General features: G+C 41.4%; 1 protein-coding gene across 2 annotated transcripts in view; it reads right to left on the bottom strand.

Annotated features, from left to right (window-relative positions):
• The window catches only part of scube1 (signal peptide, CUB domain, EGF-like 1), a 99387-nt gene that overhangs the window by 60374 nt on the left and 19599 nt on the right, over positions 1 to 19414 (bottom strand). For both annotated transcript variants that reach the window (XM_035619825.2, XM_035619834.2), the window contains exons 3-4: positions 13783 to 13908; positions 3050 to 3184 (exon numbers count right to left, since the gene is read on the bottom strand). In XM_035619825.2, coding sequence (XP_035475718.1) covers positions 3050 to 3184; positions 13783 to 13908 — 261 coding nt within the window. The remainder of the gene's footprint in view (positions 1 to 3049; positions 3185 to 13782; positions 13909 to 19414) is intronic.

Raw genomic sequence — 19414 nt, 5'->3', positions numbered from 1 at the left:
AGTCTGATCCTCGTCACTTTATCTGTCAAGGCTCTTTAAGTGAACTGCTCATGTGTCGGAGTTTGGGTGCTCCTTGCTTGTGCTGCAACCTCAACATAAGCGGGGTAATGGACACGGAGCAACGCTCTGTTAAGACATAAACATAAATTGATGGTCAAACCGTGGAGCAGTGTGCCGGGTCCCAGTCTGGTTTGAGGTGGAACCTTTAGAAGGCAACAAAAATAATTTCATGCAGAAATAAGAGAAAGAAATTTGAGGAGATGCTAAGACTAAGGAGCAAGAGAGAAAAGCTCAAGGCGGGAGCGAAGGGAGCCATGTTTGATATGACGGGAGAAAATAATGTGCGAGGAGATTCCTGTGGGACACCGAGATGCTCCTGCTATTCCTGTCGAGGAGAGGGGAGGACACAAGTGTCTGATTGAGGATCTATGGCCTGGTGGTGGACAGCCTGCCTCGGCAGGTCAACAGGAGTATACCACCTTCACTGCTTCTTTACTGAGAACATCCCTGTGACCAGAGCAGGGATCACACTTTGATCTAGAATATATATAAGCAGGAGAGGAGAGGGTTCAAGGATGCTAGAATGTGGTAGCTCAATGTTCTTTTTCTCATGTCCCCTTTACTCTTTCATATACTTTGCATAGTAATACTTTGTCTGGTTTGGTGGTAAAACTTTGCTAATCCTCCATGTGAGTTGTAAGATCCGTCTGTGGCTGTCACTGAATTTGTTTCCCTCCTTGTGAGCTATGGCAAAACTTTCAGAAATAGTTTTGAAGCAGAGGAGGAGAGCGAGGGAAAGGGTGATACATTCATCTGCTGGTTTATGGGGTTTCCAGTGAGCAAACACACTTCTATTTCTGCATCTCTTTCACCTCTTTCTCTGAGCGTCTCCACAGAGAATCCTCTAACATCCTGACTGGCTCCTAACCCGCCTTCATACTGACAACACCATAACTGTAGCACCCGAGGTGCCCGGGAAGAGGACAGAGGAGAGGTCACTCGGGCGCCGCCTCTTCGTCCATTTGAACTCTCTTCTACCGCCAAGTCCGGACGCAACGACAAATTCCTCCAATGTCTCCTTTTTGTGCCGTTTCACAGATGACAGCCCTCTCATCTGTCTTTGAACATAACTGCCACACTGCCTCCATTCACAGCCGCATGCATGCGACTATTGTGCCCGGAGAATATGAGTGTGAGTGTGGAGGGAAGGAGAAAGCAACGCCTCCTCACCTCGGGATCACGGCTCCTTCAACGCCCCCATCACTGGATATAAAGCCAATGTAATAAACGTGACATGCCAGGGGAGTCAGTGTAGTGCAGGGTGTGCGCAAGCATACGGTGTATGAATGAGCCGACTCTGAAGAATATGAGAGTCTGCTAATCAGAGGCAGAGTAGGGCGGGTCATGCCGAAACACTCGGGATTCTTGTGAACGCAAGAATCCATGGCCTTTATTAAATTCATATACTAAGCGAACTTCACAAACAAAGATTGTCCCCCACATCCCCCACGCCCTTCAGAGAGGAGGCCGACGGGCACAGAGACGCTGCCTCCTTGTCTACCAAAAATATTACTACTAACAACTTCAGGTGGAGACATCAACAACAGTGAGCACTTTTTACAGAGGTGCATGTAACTGACAACACTCTGGTCACACGATTAGCATCCAGTCGGTCTCACCTCCAGTTAGGGGTCGATGGTGATTCAAATTGGGAATGATGGTAAACCAAATATTAGACCTGTAGATGCACAGCTCCACTGTTCAACATGCTTCTTGTTTTGACATTGCAGCAATGAGATGGCTCCATAACAGTTTGTCATTATGAAAAATAAACTGAACAGACTGAAACCCCATGTTTGCCTCATCTTGAATATGTTTTATATATTCATGCATCACACCTGTGCAGGAATCAGTAACGTTTGCAAAGTGCCCCAGACCAATAATGTTGACTTTATAATGGAACACCCAGGCTACACTATCTGTTGCATATAAGCTGTTGAGGTGCCAGTTAACAAAATAAACTACAAGCCCATAGATGACTTACAAGATGAGAAAATAATTGTCCAGTTTTCATGTGTGGATGGACTAAGGAATTGTTGACTCATATAGTTGCCTCACCCTGTAACCTGTAGTCCTTCAATTTTAAAGCACAAAGCAATAAGACTTTTGTTATTGATGAACTCATTTGACATAAACTTGACTGCGTGTTTTTTAACAGAAACCTGGCTAAAAAGTGATGAAACATCATGCTACACTGTTAAAATTGATCGGCACTATACACTAACTCTTTTTCAGAGGATGTCTCGCAGTAGAACAAATCTAAGGCCAAGGTTCTATTTATCGGAGCAAAGGTCCAAATAGAAATAAACTTAACTCCACCTTCGAAACATAGGTAAGTGCAACGCCTTTTTCTTCCAGGCAGACACTGAGATGTATTCAATACTCTTTTCTCTCTTTTGTTCTCTACTTAAGAAAAATTATGAACTAGCATCAAAGCGTTCAGAATGCGGCAGCACAAGCCCCAAGCTAACCACAAGTACAGCACACATCCTACCAGTAAGTGAGTCCCTTCAATGGTTGCAATCATTTTATTTGTGTTTATATCACTCAACTAGATAATGCACTTGGAACCTGAGTACTTGTGAGACACGCTTTTAAAGTAAACTCCCTCTGGATCACTCAGGTGCTCCAACACTGGTCTCTTAGTTGATTCCAGAGTGAGGACACTGAATACCAGGAGGCGGCATTTAGTGTCTCACCCCACTGAACCACTCACAAAGGAGCTGAAGGCATCACAATCTTTGAGCATATTTCAAATCAATCTTAGGACAAACCTTTTTTAGCTATTTTTATTTAATTCCATTCAGTCTTCTCTCTCCCACTATGCTTCACTGGTTCCTCTATTGGTCCCTCGTCTCTTACTTCTTTGCATTGTTGTTATATTTCCATTGTATTGTTAAGCACCGTGATTTGATATGATGAGATTTGCTGAAAAGGACCAATGAAAAACTCCAACTTTGCCCACACTCTCTCGCAGCAACAGTCTTACCATCAGAGCGGTGGATGCAGGTATGCTGGTTGTCACTAAGGAAGAAGCCATCTGTGCACTGACACTCGTAGCTGCCCATGGTGTTGACACACACTTGCTGGCATCCACCGTTGTTGTCCAGACACTCGTCCACATCTGTTCAAATGAAAAAAAAAAGAGAGAGAAAATCAGCCATGGCAGCATGGTGAGTTAGCGGCCCATTAGATTCCACAGACACCAGCAGTTGATCTGGTGATATTTTTCCTTTTGACCACTTCCCAACTGCATGTATCCATGACAGAAAATCAAAGGAATATTTTAGACACTTTTCTAAACAATCAGTTTGACTTGGTCCACACTTGGCTCTGGATTACATCGGAGAAAGTATTCCACATTTCTGACACCAATGCAAAAGGTGTATTACAGTTATTAGAAAAGCCAACTCAATATTCTGTCTCTCTGCACTAACTGTAAGTAAATGAAATCCGGAAAAAAGTAAAATCACAATCACAATTCCACTTCACTCCTCACTCAGTGGAATGAATGAAGGCTCTTCCAGTTTTTAGGTTGGTAAGAAATATGAGATGCATTTTATGCATATTTACTTCATCAGGTTTTATCAGTCATATCAGTCTCTCATCATACTAAAAATTCTTGGACAAACAGATCAGACACTCAGACCAACTCGTGAAAGTTCCTGTAGAATTGGTCAAAAATGCATGTCCATAAATATACCCGAAATGATGAATGTCCTGAATTTGAAAGATTTTTTTCTCGCATGAATTTCTTTTTGTAATTAAATGCCTGCAAACTGTCTGTAGCTGGGACTTATGAGCTGCAAAACACAATGAGACCACAGCCTTTTTTGCAGATATGATCTGGATTATTTGTTTTTTTTATGCCATTTTCCTGTCTAAAATAACTTTAACTTAAAAAAAATGTTCTAATAAAAAAACACTTTCAAAATGCTTCATGACACATGCATTTGCACGAAAATCGGCAGACTACTGCGCTTCATGCATGAGCCTCCGATTTTGTTTACTACGTTACCCGGACAATCTTTATATCCATGTGTTCAGAATGTCCTTGGCTACATAAAACTTCAGTCATCGGCACAGTTGGGTGTGATTGGCTTGACTTTGAGACGAAAAAGACGCAACCCTGCATCTGTTAAGGCGATATAATACCTCCCCATGCTTGGCCGATGGGACAGACTCAGTGTTTTAACTGGTATCGATTCATTCTTTGACCATAGCGGACATTTTCAGATCACATGACGTCTGCCTGTATACAGAGATGGCGGGAGAGAGAGAGGATTTTTTCGGCTGCAGTACCAGGGCATTTAAATAATGCGTCACCTACTTCTGGACATTTATTGTGTAATTATGTATTTTGGACCAAATATGTTCCTGGATTTTAATCGCCTGGACCATTTACGATGTACCAGGAATTTTTTTGTTGAAGGATCATGGATTTGTGGAATGATATGAGACTTGATTGGTGAGTGACGTCACTGTCTAACCTTTTTGTATATTTGGGTGTTTGTGCATTTCCTGGCTGCTGTGATGGTTGAATCCTGAAATGCTTGGTGACATTTTATTCATGAGAATCGTAGCTTGCAAACCAGGTACAGGAGGGTGGGGCTGGGCCTGACTGACAGCTCAAGGACACTGCACATTCATCTTCCCCCTACAAGCTGCACCCATTGGATGGCACTAGCTTTCAATGACATGGTATACACACCCCAATGCATACGATACTTTATGGTCTATTGTACTCTACATGTGACCATGACTTAAAAAATGAACATCATGCTGTATTGAAGAAGACTTGAATCTGGCGATTAAACTCCTCAGGAAAATGTTTACTGACATTATTAATCAAGTGAGGTGTACAGTCACTTTTCTCTTCTTCTTTGTGCAACTAGTTGAGTCGCCCTCTGCTACTCATTTGAAAGAATACAGGTTTCAGGCACTTCAGCAACTGCTTCACTTTATGGACCCGGAGTCTACGTCTTATTTAATATATGGTCTATGGTTTTAATTGAGCTTATAAATTGCTTTTATCATCCTAATGTGATACATTTGTTTTAATGGTTTCACATGTTGCTTTATTGTTTTCTAATGTTTTATATTCTTCATTGCTTTTCTGTACATAATTAGTTTTTACATTCGCTGATTACTGATTACTTACAAAGAATATTGTAATCAGGGCATCCTTGAAAAACAGAGCTTGTTCTCAACAGCCTGTCCCTGTATAAACAGGTTTGTATGAATGAATGAGTAAACAAACACATCAGTGAGAGCTTATTGCTGGGAAATGCCTGATGAGAGGGATGACACCAGAGTCAGGAATGTAAGGGGCACACACACACACGCACACACACACACACACACACACACAAACACACACACACACAGGTGCCCCTGTTTGATTCCTGTTAAAGTCCAGTATAGATTTCTAGTTCACTTTAGTCACATCAAAAGGCCCTGTTGGAGCATTACTGCCACTGAGGGGCCCTATATGTGTCTACGTGAACATACAGTAACAGACCCACTCACTTAGATATTGACATAGAAAGACCCGTTACCTACATTGTCAATAGTTTGATTTAGTCATCTATGGTACCAGGATCCGATGCCTTGTCCCTTGTGTGTGCCCTTTGTCTTTGGCCTCGTTTAACGATAGATGTGTGGTCTGAACAAAGGGATAAGTCTTGGGTTTAGGTGTTGAATTTTATCTTGGGTGAGGGTTGGGCTTGTGCATTCAGATGTGATGGTAAAGGGTAGCGTAAGGGGCTAGGAAATTAACTTCTTCCATGACCGGTCCGCATGAATATTGTAAGACGTGTGTGTGTGTGTGTGTGTGTGTGTGTGTGTGTGTGTGTGTGTGTGTGTGTGTGTGTGTGTGTGCATGACTTTGCATTGTGTTTAGTCTGTTGATCTGAGGTTGACCTACCAGACAGGTTACACAAACACAGACTCACTGTGAGAGGTAAATAAGTCAAAGACTGACAGAAAGACATCTGGCTACTCAAAAAAAAGACAAGTCCACTTTGCGTTTATAAAGAATGATATTATATCCAGCTTGCTCTAGTCTACTTTTATCTAAGGGCAAATCAAGCCAGGACAAAAGCAACAGGTAAAATTTAGCCTATTACAGAGTTCCATTTCAAAGCTGTTTTACTGTGTAAATTAGGGTAACGTCAGGTAAGTATGAAAGGAACCAGTTTGTAGAATAGATGGTCCGACCACAACTGGCAGCACAAATGCTTATATGTTCATCATATACCATCACGGAGAGCGGGGAGACAAGATGTAACTGTTCATTAGAGAGAGCAGGGCACACTCTGGGACCAGGCTCATATTGAAGTGAGTTGTACAAACAAAATGGAAATAAAGTAGTTGAGTAAAGAATGAAAAAGGGCGCATGAAAGAGACATTAAAACCCTTAATACTTTCTCACCTTCCCACAAGTGGCTAGTCACGGCATGAGGAGGGAGTGTTTGTTGATATTGTCGGATTTAAAAGTTACGGACATTACCAGCCACGGCAACCCTGTTCCAATTTCAGAAAAGTGTTAGGATGAGGAGGATTCAGACACCCTCACACCACCTAATATGTGCAGCCTATTTGCAGCCTCCTCCACCGGGCCCTCCCGTGGCAGGTCAACCTACTTGGTGCGTCTACCAGAACTGCCCACAGACGAGGAAAGAAAGTTCTGTGGGCCAATTCAGGACTCCTGTGTTTCCAGACTGCCACATGTGGAGGTTTACATTTTGGTCCTGCACCTTGCCAGAAGGATCTGGAACGATGTCCGGGCGGTGGCTGATCTTCCAGACACATGGGAGGGCAATATAGTTCCAGCACACAGCATATCGACAGTTTATTGTGTGACAACATGGAGCATAGGGACAGGGTCACGGAGTTGTGATACCCAGCTGCTGTGTCTAGAAGATACGTGACCGCCCCCAGATCCACATGAATATACAGGTTTCATACCTGGTAGAGTGTAGTGTGTAAAGTATTTTGTGCAACACCAATGTTCATTTATTTATCTATTTACTATTTATGTTTTGCATAACCTGTTTTAAAGTTTCTTTAAGTTATGTGCAAGGCCTTTTCCTTATACAGCATAAACAATCCAACCATTAAATTTACCGCTTTAGAGGCTGCACAAATAATGAGAATCAAATGTGTCATGACACCCGTTTATTTTGTCTGGAACACAATAAAATATAACAAATATATATATATATATTATAATATTAGCATGAACAACATATGTACAAAAAAAGGAAGAAACGTTGCCTGCACAGGGTTTCCTAGCTCATTAGTGTCAAAACAGGTCTGTTGGCTGACGGGTCAGACTGTGCATGTGGCAGATGCACAGAAAGCATTTCATTTATTCATTGCTATCAGTATGTTAAGAGAGTTTTAAGGAATATGACAGAAAGTGCTTCTTAAAAAAATCACCTACCCCACCTTTAATGTTCTTAACGGGGTCTCAGACCACATTCAGAGGTTGTCTGGGATGGTGGCACAAGCAGTACCTGCACTGAAAGTGCCCCAGTCAATTTGTTTTTTTTGTCAGCAGGATTGAACTTTCTTGGAGATATTGTTTCATTTTTTAAATGAATTTCTTTAACATTTCAGGATGAGGTGTTTTTGCGATATTTTCACCGATTTCCATGGAATAATTCATGGATCTTGATGAAAAAATTTGGCATATTTAGGAGACCGATAACTATGAGTGTGTACAATTTAGGGCAGCTTCCTTGAATTTAAGGGGACTGTTGGACCTCATGGTATTTTTGTTTCTACATAAAAATGACTCTCAGGTAGTCTCGTGAATCCAGCAGTGGTGAAATCGGACACATCATAATGTGTCCCTGTCTTTCTTCGTGATCAATCATTTCCCCTTGTTATAAAACAAGTGTCTTTAATTACTGTCTCCCACCTCCTCTCTGTGACACTGTCATTGCTGACTCACCGCTGTGCAGCCACTTCTCAGATATCACAGTGAAATGTGAAGAGGACGCATCGGAAGGAAAATAAACTCACGCAATTACACAAGACATTCAAAGAGAGCACAGAGCGAGCGACACATTGAGCCCAGCTGTGTCCATGCCAAAATCAAATAAATAAAGTCAAATCAAAGAGAAGAAAGGAACCGATGAGGACCGCTCTTCAATCAGAGGACAATTAGGCAATCTTAAATCAATTAGTGCCTTAACTTGTTGACACAGTGCATCTGGGAGTTGATGGGGTGACTTTCTGCGGTTTCAGAATATCTTCTGTTAAAAGCCACAACATCTTTATTGTTCATCCCAGAGCATGGAAGAAAAATGAGAACTAAATTGAGTGTGAACTTCAACGGCGAAACAAACAAGTTGTTTTCAAATGGAGCTGTTGCACTTTGATGGAGACATAACGCTGCAATTAACATATTAATTTTTAGTATCTGCAGCCTCTTTTGCTGTCAAACTAAGTGACCTGTGCCCAGAGGCTGACAGCAGGATGGATGTGTGGCGGGGCTTGACATTTTACTGTAACCCCACCTATGATTAATGAGTCAGAAGTGATTACAGTTAGCATGTTCTACATTTCTACAGGAAGACATATGATTTTAATTTACTTTGGAACCATCGCAACTGATTCAAGCCGCAGCACTGGTGTATGATGTTATGACAGCCTGTCACAAGACTGTTCTCTCTGTGTGGAGGGACACAGTTTTAAATTCAAGCATGCATGTGTCCATGAGACGAAAGAGGGAGTGTCTGAGCACAGTCAATTTCCTGCTGAACCAAACAGTTGAAAGTGAGATATTGAAAAAAGCACTGGGGTCCTTGTTGATGGGCATTGATGACCATGTATCACAGAATATGATGTATCTCTACAGTTAGTGATTACAGTAAACATAAAGCATTAGAGTGGCTGGTGATGGAACACATTACCCAATTTGCACTGGGCTTTATCCTCTGAAAGTGGGCTAAATATAGGTATACAGATAAAAATATATACTGATCAAGGGCTCCAACAATTACCGATTAAAATCGGTTATAAGAATAGTTGGCAACGAATTTCCATCATCGATTAGTGGGGTCTGTTATGATGCACGGCATGCGCTGTGGCAACATCTCTACAAGGTGGGGCAGTGAGCGCCAGCCACCATTCGAGTTTGAGAAATGGCGGAGGCAGATTCTAACAGAAAAAAAGTGCATATATATCAATTATGCTGCAGAGAGAAGTGCCGAGGCAACCGTTAGCGTTGTGACAGTGGAGAAAAGCGTACGACCCAAGTCGTCTAAAGCACGGGAGCATTTTACATTAAAGCCTTAAAAGGAGAGCGTTAGCTGCAAACTGTGCCAAGCTGATCTCGCATTGGCACGGCGGCACAGCATCACTACGGGAGCACCTGAAGAGGGGGCCTGTTGGAGCCATGGGTGCAGGAGACTCACGGTAAGTTAGTTACTTTACAAAACCCTTTGTCAGGCTACACTGATCCTCTGTGCGTCTGTTTTAATACTTTTCAATGGAGCTGCTCAGACGGCAGATTTAGCTGACGCTAGCGAGCATCAGCTGAAACTAGAAAAACGGTAATCTCTGAAGAAGTTGCGGTGTGAATGTTGGCTGCTGAATTTGGATGAAGAGGATGACGAGTAGGGAAAGTGGACAATGGGTAAAAGTTAATGTGTAATTACTTTAAATGGGATTTTTAAAGTTGAAAAATATTCAAAGTACGAAAGTAATGACAAAGTTTAATGCAAGCCAGAATGTCCCAATTGGGCTGTGCCTCCACCCTGGTAACACTCTCCCCTCAAGGACCCATTTCCCCAAACTTATGGAGAGAAAGTACAAGAAGAAATTCCAGGGACCGAAGAGTGCCATTAAACCCACCAAACATGTACGGACAAGTGTAGCCACTGAAGCCTACCTTGGCATTACATGCCATTACATTGGAGACAAGTGGAACGTGAAGTCAATTTGCTTTACCACAATGGCACTGGAGAACAGAAATACAGCATCCAACATTGCAGTGTGGTCGGAGGACGTAGCAGCCAGATTTGAAATTCCTCCCAGCAAAATTATCGCCATTGTGCATGGCAATGGCGCCCATATTGTGGCTGCAGCAAAAAAAAACTGGAGGACAAGCATGGTTTGTCATCTGTCCGCTGCACTGGTCACACCTTGCAACCGGTGATCAATTCTGCATTGAAGCACTCAGGCATTGAAAAAGCTATTGGGGCTGCAAGATGTCTCGTGGAACAAAAAGTGAATTAGCCTGCAAATCAGGCTTATTCACTACGTCAATTGTCAACTTTATCTAAAATTTGCAGACACCAGGCTCTTGAATATCAACATCTGTGCCCTTCATTCTGTTTTACTACAGAGTATCTTGGACCAAAAATAAACAGTCGATTTTTTTAAATATGGCCTTAACCGACAGGACACTGTCGTAGCAAAAAGAAGAGAGGAGCAAGTCTGAAACATCTTATCCACAAATGGTTTTAGGTCTCCTCAGTTTGACTTGCTACACTATGGTCTATATGTGCCACATAGTGTTAGTTCAGGCAGATCATGAGGTCAAGCTCAGCCGCTATGCAGCACATCAGGTGACAGCAGACATCTCTATACCAGCGCACATCAGCTGATCCTATTCTACACATTCAATTGGCAACGCTCATATTGTGCGCTCTATTTAAGCTGCTCTAACCTTCCCACTCTTCTTGCTCTGCCGCACACCATTTCACAACCCGCCTCCACTCCAGCACCTCCTTTTCATGCGTATCTAACTTAATCAATGACATGTGTTGTCATTGATGCCTGGTCTTTTCTGCACTGGGGTTTTTTGGCTGCTGCTCTCCCTGCCTCACATTCCATGAAGGCTGGTATGGGATGGTAGGGAGATGTGCTCTCCCTATCTCAGGCTTTCCACGTAGGCACGTGGAAGGGCAGGGAGGTCCCAGAACAGAGCCATACCCCCAAATATAACTATTTGCTATTATGAAATTAATTTATTTTGACTATAGTGGTCCTGACTGAACTGTATTTCTTTTATCTTCTGCAAAGGCCAAACCTGTGAGACCTTGTCTAAGCTAATTAAAAAGCATACAGCATCCCAGATCAGGGTAATTCCCTGCCTGATGCCTCTCTGAACAGGGACCAGTTGGCTCAGTCCTTCAGCAAAACAGTGGCTTCCTGAATACGTGAATTCCTGAATATGCGTTCAGGAACACAATGACGCAACAGTATGTTGCATCTGTCGACGGGGTAACATCAGTGGGACTACTTCAGATATGTCAACTAATTTATGCCGACATCACCTGTCAATAGGTGGAACTAGACGGTAACAAAGAGCAACACACGCTACAAACTATCTGCGCAGCGTTTAGGCAGCCGTTCAACTGATTCAAACAGAGAAAAACAAATAACTGCAGCGATTGGTACATTTATAGCCGCAGATTCCTGCTTTGTATAACAAAACTAAAGCCCAAACAGAGAGCTAACTCTCTGAAGCAGCCATTGTTGCTATGACCGCACACGGGTGCACGTCAAGGGCTACACAAAGCTACCTGACAGCAATGGCACATTACCTTACCGCACGGCGTTACTTGGCTGTGAACGCCTGTCCCTAGTGGGAGGGTATATTACACAGCAGATGACTTTGTCACATCAAGCTGATTTGTGCTGTGAATAGATGATTTGTGAAGTCAAAAAACATTCAACTTCATTATGTTAGTTTTAATGAATAAAAATTAGTAAAAAATCAAGGAAATTTCTCTGGCATTTCTTTTTTTGCTCTATCGAAAACATGCCGAACCTTGACACCACTGTGTAGTATCGAATCAAACTGTGAGTTTTGTGAAAGTTACACCCCTTATATATATATATATATATATATTACCTGACAGTAATAATAATAATAATAATACATTTCATTTATAGATATACATATATATATATATATATATATATATATATATATATATATATATATAAGACACTGAGCTGATTTAACTTCCATGCCTATTTATTGCATTTATAAAATGCGTCAAAAATGTGTCAAATTATACATGAATGCTACAGAACTCTTTCAGTTTATGTGAATACAATTGTGGTGCAAAATATGTTTTCATTGTGTGTTAACCAGTGTTTTACAGAATTTTTGGTTTGTGCCTTGAGGAAAATTTTAATTCCAGTGTCAGGATGTCTGTCTTATACTCTTTATCTCAGTTGTCAGAAAGTCATCTGAAGTGAATCCACAACTAAGTAACTATGTGCTGCCGACTGCTGCTATTAGCACTCAATCTCTCACTCAATCTCTCCAAAGGATCAAAGCATGAGCTACAACACTTACAAATGCCAAAGCATATCCTGCCAAAGACACAGAATGTCCAAAGAGACATGTTTTCTTATGTTTCTGAGTTTATTTTGCTCTTGTCAGTCAGCAGTGAAGGAGTGAGGGACGAAATGTGTTTGAGCACATCCGTGCACGACTACGTTTTGCACAGTACAAAAAAAAAAAACATAAGTGTGACTGACACCGAGACAGTAACACAGCGCTGTGGCTGGATCTGCCAGTCATAAAGCCCAGACATATATCTGAGGGAGAACTCCAACTGCCCTCCAACAGTACAGAGAAAGGCACATAAACAAGCACAGATCATGGAAACCCTCCAAACGATGACAGAGGGTCTCTCCGTTGAAAGGCAAGCTGAGCCAGACGGGATTAAGAGATACAGACACACACCCACACACACACACACACACACACACACACACACACACACATACACACACCCTCAAGCATATTCTCTCTTAAGCACAGACAGACAGACATATCTATTCATAAACTGAATCAAATGGATTCTTAGATACTGTACACACCCATAAAAAACTCACCAACATTCGCCAACACACACCAAGAATAGATGAACAGTGATGCGTATTTAGACACACAGAAACCATTTACATTTTTGGAAATGACTAGATTTTTATGTAACGTGCACATTTGTATTTCAATCTGCCAATCTGGATTCTGCCATTTGCTGAGATTATTTAAAAAGACCTTCATGGGCTCTCATTTTTAGCACAGTCTTCAAGTTCACGTTCAATGTTTTTTGCCAGTTATTTAACAAGGTAGAAATTTTAAATATCGAAGACTCATTAAATGTTAACTACAAATAAAAATAAAAATGACAAAAAAAAATTAAAAGTAAGTATTTTTTACAGCCTACAGCTGGAAACAACCGTATTTCAAAACATTTAAATATTTAATTTCGAGTTTGAGTAACTTGGGAGGGGACTGAGGCTGGAGTCAGCATCAAGAACCACCTTGCCCATACGTGCTGGTTCTACATTTGCTGTCTACTGTAGCTAGCCTCCATGCCAAACCACATGCTAAGGGAGCCACGACAAAGTATTGACTGCATTAGCGAAAATACTTTTCAGAAGTTGGACACTTCTGAATTATAAATCCTTTTTTGATAGATCTAAGGACATATGTGAATATTTTGATATACTGGAATTTCAGTTTTCATGAGCTCTAAGCGGTGATCATAACCGTAATAATCATCTAAATCAAAACAAGAAAAAGGCTTGAAATTGTTCCCAATATATGAAAGTTTCACTTTTTGAATAAAATCACAAAAAATAAATATTTCCACAACACTAACATTTAGTTCCTACAGTCATTTAAAATGTGGGGAGAATGGAACTCACAGTAATGAATATGAACAAGGATGCTCTTACCCATGCAGTTGTGTCCATCGTGGGCCAGCATGAATCCATCGTAGCAGGTGCACCTATAGTTCCCTGGTATGTTGATGCATTCATGGACACAGCCGCCATTGTAGTCGTTCTCACACTCATCCATGTCTGAAATATAGAGGTTGGTGTGTTACTGGGACCAAAAGAATATCAGTAGTATCAGTATTTAGTTGACATTATTTATGGCATATTTGGTGGAATTGGGACTGTAATATATAAAGCTGATGTTTTATACAGTGATTCAGAATCATGTGTCATGTTGACAAAACACTATTATAAACTAAGCCTGTCATGATAACTGCTTCTTGTTGGACGATGCATTATTCCAGATATTATTGTGATAAACTTATTTGGTAATGAATCATGTGAGGTTGCTGTGCAGGTCTGTTGGTCTTGCAGGTCAGTGACTGCACTCTGCTAACAACAGAAGCAGGTGGTTGTGGAGAAGAAAAAAAATCTACAATATATTCAAAATGAAAGGAAATATTTTACATTAAAATGTAAATTGTTAGAAAGGTTGTTATTGAATGTGTTTGGGAGGGTCACATGAGTTCAGGGTGTTCTAGCCACGCACAAAAAAAAACACAGGACGCATCATGTTCCTTACGAATCATTTGCTCTTAAAGAGAGAAAACAGTCATAAGAGAATCACAGTTGAGCAGAATTTAATGATGAGTTCAGGAATTATGGCGATTGTGGTGATCTGATCAAACGGGACCTGCAGTGTGGTGCCACCCGCAACCCAACCCATCTGCCGAGCCGACAACAGTGAGCGACAGAGACAAAAGAAAAAATGTAACTTGAAACAATGTATTATTATCCGTATTCATTACTAAAAAGGATGGCAAAGGTGTGTGGGAAAAGCTGTTCTCTCTCAGCATCGCTCTCCTCTCTTTCTTGCTCGTGGGTGGTGGTGGGGTAAACCGCACCCAAAAGTTGGAGAACCAGTGGCCTAAATGCAAATCATCCGGCAAATGGTAACAGTCAGTTAGTGAGCTGGTTGAATACGAGCGGGAATGTCCTAATTGAGCTGAACGTTCTGATGTTTGAATGAAGGAATGTGTGATGAAGGGAGGAACAAAACAACAGGCTGAAAATATTTGTAGGATAACGTGTTGTGAAACACCAGTCATGAGTGGACATCAGTCGGAGCTGTTAATCACGCAGACAATAAAATGACAATATATGTTCAAATTAAAAAAGAGACATGACGCAGCAGGTTGCTGCATTCAAACAGTGGAGGATGATAAAGTCCTGACGGATTATCTTGAAATTTGGATCATTTCCATCACAGTTCCAGGTATAAATGTTAAATTCTACAACACATCAAAGCCACCGCATTACTGTGCAGTGAAGTGGGAGGAAGGGGTAGGGAGGGGGCAGTTTGCATGGAGGATGAGGAGATGAGAGTGTCAGCTGGTGTGTAATCGTCTATGGATGCAGCCCCCCACCCCAACAACCCCCACCTTCATGCTGATCTAGTGGAGGCTTTCACTGGAGCCACTCACAAGTGGTTGCCATGCAGAGCCACTTAAACAAACAGTCCCCCCCCTTCGTGTGAACAGCAGCAGATATGCCAGGCAGTGAGGAGAACCACGACCCACATCCTCCTCCTCCCTTTGCACTGAACACTGACGATTACATGACTCCCGGAACCAAACTGTCTTATGGACCATCTCATTCCTCCCATGAAACACAGAGTGTATCATTTGATAGGTTTGGGTATTTTTTACGACTAGAGTCAGACCAATTTATCGGTTGGACAATTTTATTGGCTGATATTATCCTATCAGAGATATATTGGTGTTGTCTCGTTCTATCGAACACACTGCAGAAGAAGATGCTCGGGTTAACTTTGACATGGGGACAGCAACAACCACAACATATCTAACATCCCTGACATCTGCCATGTCACTTATGCAAATCATACTCATTTTGACATTACATACATTAGCTAGCTAACTAACAATGTAGTTACTTTCACAGCCTAATGGGATGAGTACTGTAGATCCATCCATGCTTCCAATACGTTATAAGACTCAGGAAATTAATCAGGGAAGTGAGCATAAAGCAACATCAACTCTTTACTATTGGGGGAGGCAGCGTCACGGTAAAAATGATCTAGGCTACAATGTCCTTTGATATAGAGAGCACTTGATACAAGCTTTACTGGACATTTAACAGTTTGTTGTGTTGAGGACTTTGTACTATTCTGTGATGAGGTCATTGACACAGACCCAGACCTATAACCAACAATTGCGCTCAGACTGTACAGACCTGCACCAAAGCAGAGAGATCCCCCACCTATATGCTGTTTCACTTTCAAAACAGTTCCTGGATCCAGATACAAATTTGGATTTATTCACCAGTTACCATGGCCAAGACCTAATTTTGATAAGATCTGCATGCAAATCCATAACTTTTTGGGTAAACTTGCACAAACCGAACCAATCACATACTGTAACCTCCTTGGCAGCAGTAATAGATCATTGAAGGTTTCTATTTTAACCACCGCAGCCTGTACAGCTCTGGTTTAGAGACTCATATAACAATTAGAACACACACACACACGTATAACTGATTTGTCTTCATACATGGTACAGTGCCATCTATTCCCAGACTGGAAGTGAACCAGCGAGTTATGTATAATAACCACAACAGAGAGCACATGAGCTTCCAAGCAGCTGCCACTGCAATTGGCTTCATTGCCAATCTACATGGTTCAGTAGGTAAGGAAGACATAATTAGGAGTTACATTACATAAAGTTACATAAACATGCCGGTGCTGAGTTTGATGTAATACATAATACCTATTGTCTTTTGCAGATGGGAGGAAACATGAATCTGGGCTCAAACTCCGGTTTACTACCTGTACTAGAACAGCATGCAGTGTCCTCTGCTGGCCATGTGATCACCTCCAGGCCACAATCAAAAGTGTCAACCTCACTACACACATGACATAATTCAAAAAGTGTATTGGGGGTGTTAGAAGAACTTAAATTGTAATTAAAAACTGGGCTGAATAGCATAGGTAAACTCTACATTGCATCTGCCTTGATAAACAAACACACTCAATAACCTGAATAGCAATCTGATATCACAACTTTTAATTGGATCCATCCATCAGCATTGATCCTAAAAATCCAATATTGGTCCATCTCTATATACCATCACATAAAACTTAATGAGCAAAATCAAAGAGCCAATTTAAGAACTACTCTGCCTGATAATTTCAAGTTAAAATGAATTCAGATCCTGATAGGGAGGAAAGACCTGTTGATGTGAAAAGAAACCAAAACATGCCAGGCCCACTGTGTTTACCATATAAGTTTAGCATGTTAGCATGGTCAAATTTGCAAAATAGCATTAAATTCAACAGCTGAACCTAATGTCATCGATCTCATCTGGTCACAAACCAACGAAAGTTTGATCTGAAAAGTGATCACAATTCACCATGAGTGACTTTACCAAAGATCTTTTTTAAAAGCACAACATGCCAACCATATGGGTGCTGCAGGAAAAGCCCTATAGGAAACGTAAATGAATGTATAATGTTTTGTTAATCCATGTAATAATTTAGGTTTTTCACTCAAGGATAATTCAAGGGATCAGCAACTATAAACACCTATGTGTCCTTGAATGTATATACCATGTTCAAGAGCAAATATGTTATTAGAACAACTTAATGCCACCTGTATAACAAATTCATATCACCATGATAACTGCAAACTGTTCATATTGAACATATGAAACACTTAAACACAATGTAAAAAAAATGCCTCTCTTTTTTTCCTGCAGTACATTATCCAGTCATAGCAATTTTAGAAAAATGTAATACTGAAATGAAACATAAGACAGGAAATGTCTATCTCTTTTGTATTTAGACCCCCCTAACCTTAACCAAGGTTTTAGTAGCTTAATGATTTTTAAACACAGTGTTGTGTCTCTGATACCAACAGCTCCGACTATGACCTATGAGCTTCTTCGACAGGAAATATAATTACAGCCTGACAGCATGTTTTGTTTTTCCAACACCAATTTGGGTCTGACATATCAATCCAGAATATCCTTGTTTGGATCACAACGATTCTCAGGAAGCATTTGAAAAATATCGTTGACTCAAATTGCCAGGTTTGATCGATGGTTGGAGGCTGATGGCTCCACGCAGGAACGAGACGCTGGCACACAACAGCAATGGACGACACACACACACACACACATGCACGCACACACACACAGACACACACACACACACACACACACACACACAAAGACATGGCTCTCAGCCTCCACATCCTGCACAAGGACATAACCCAGACCTGGACACGGAGCATATATACACTCTCAAGAAACACAAATTACTGGTACCACGACCAGAACACATGCAAATGTGATCACACACAGAAAACAACAAACGTGCGTAATGACTCACATACCCCAAGTACAAATTTAAGGATTTAAGAATGTCTACATTTACACACCACATTTTCTATCCACAAAACACTTCCTGTGAGATGATTAACATGGTGATCTGGGTTGGAGCATGATCTCTTTAAAGAGTCCAAAAGGAGGCACACATGGACCTCAAAGATCCTCATTAGAGAGATTTCACTCGGTTTGAAACATGATGTCAAATGTCAAATCAACGCCACATTCTGCACCATGAAGAGCCACAGAGATGTTTACTGGAGGCCAATTATGCAGGCCAACACACATCAGTGCATCTTAATTCTGTTTGTCTGATCTCTGACAAAGGAAGCATGTCTCTGTACTCCAGCAATCCAGCATGCCTGGGATTAGATGAGAAGGTTAGTATTTCAGTCAATACTCTTATATGCAATGGTAACCTGAGCCTTCTTCAAAAACTGACCTTCAAACGAGCCGCACATGTGTGACAACAGCCAGAGCTCCTTTTAAAGGAAGGAAAACCTAACAAATGACAAAATAATCAATTCTGCCGCAACTGTGCTTTAAAGAGCATGAGCCCTGTGTTTATGAACTCCTCACAGCCATCACTGGCTCATCCTAAAAGCCATTTGCAAGCAATTAGGGCGAGCTGGAAAGGGCGACTGTTTGGGGAAAGGTTGTTTGGACACTTTGCTGCGCTGCCAGCTCAGATTGGTGGTTCAGCACGCTGTGGCACCTCCTATGTGCTCTGCTTTTCATCCGTCAGAGATGAAGGCAGAAGGTACGGACTGGGAGGGGGAGAGAGCTTCACTGGGGCCGAATGAAAAGCAGCAGATTAATTGGTGCCTGAATTGCTTTGAACAGGACGCTACAATCACACCAAACACATTTTCTTCTCTCTGTTTTGTCATATCTTTTCATCCTAAGCTGGTGTTTTAAAAAGTTTTTTTCTTTTTCAATATTTGTTTGCCTTGGTGAGATAGCTGGAGCAGATATACAAACGGGAAATGTGGTTTGAGAGTGCGGATATAGGCTACCAGGGCACCCAATACAATCAAAAACTTTTAAAAATCGGTATTTCAAGAAGAGAAAAACGACAATGGAATGCAAAATTATATATTCGTTGTTGTATCATCGTCGAGACTGCAGACCTCTCGCGGCAGTAATGTACACGGCCGCTAGAGGTCAGCGGTGGACCTGGGAAGTC

This window comes from Scophthalmus maximus, chromosome 12 (assembly GCF_022379125.1).
Source record: "Scophthalmus maximus strain ysfricsl-2021 chromosome 12, ASM2237912v1, whole genome shotgun sequence".
In the NCBI taxonomy this organism is placed as follows: Eukaryota; Metazoa; Chordata; class Actinopteri; order Pleuronectiformes; family Scophthalmidae; genus Scophthalmus; species Scophthalmus maximus.
This window is presented reverse-complemented; position numbering and strand designations above follow the sequence as displayed.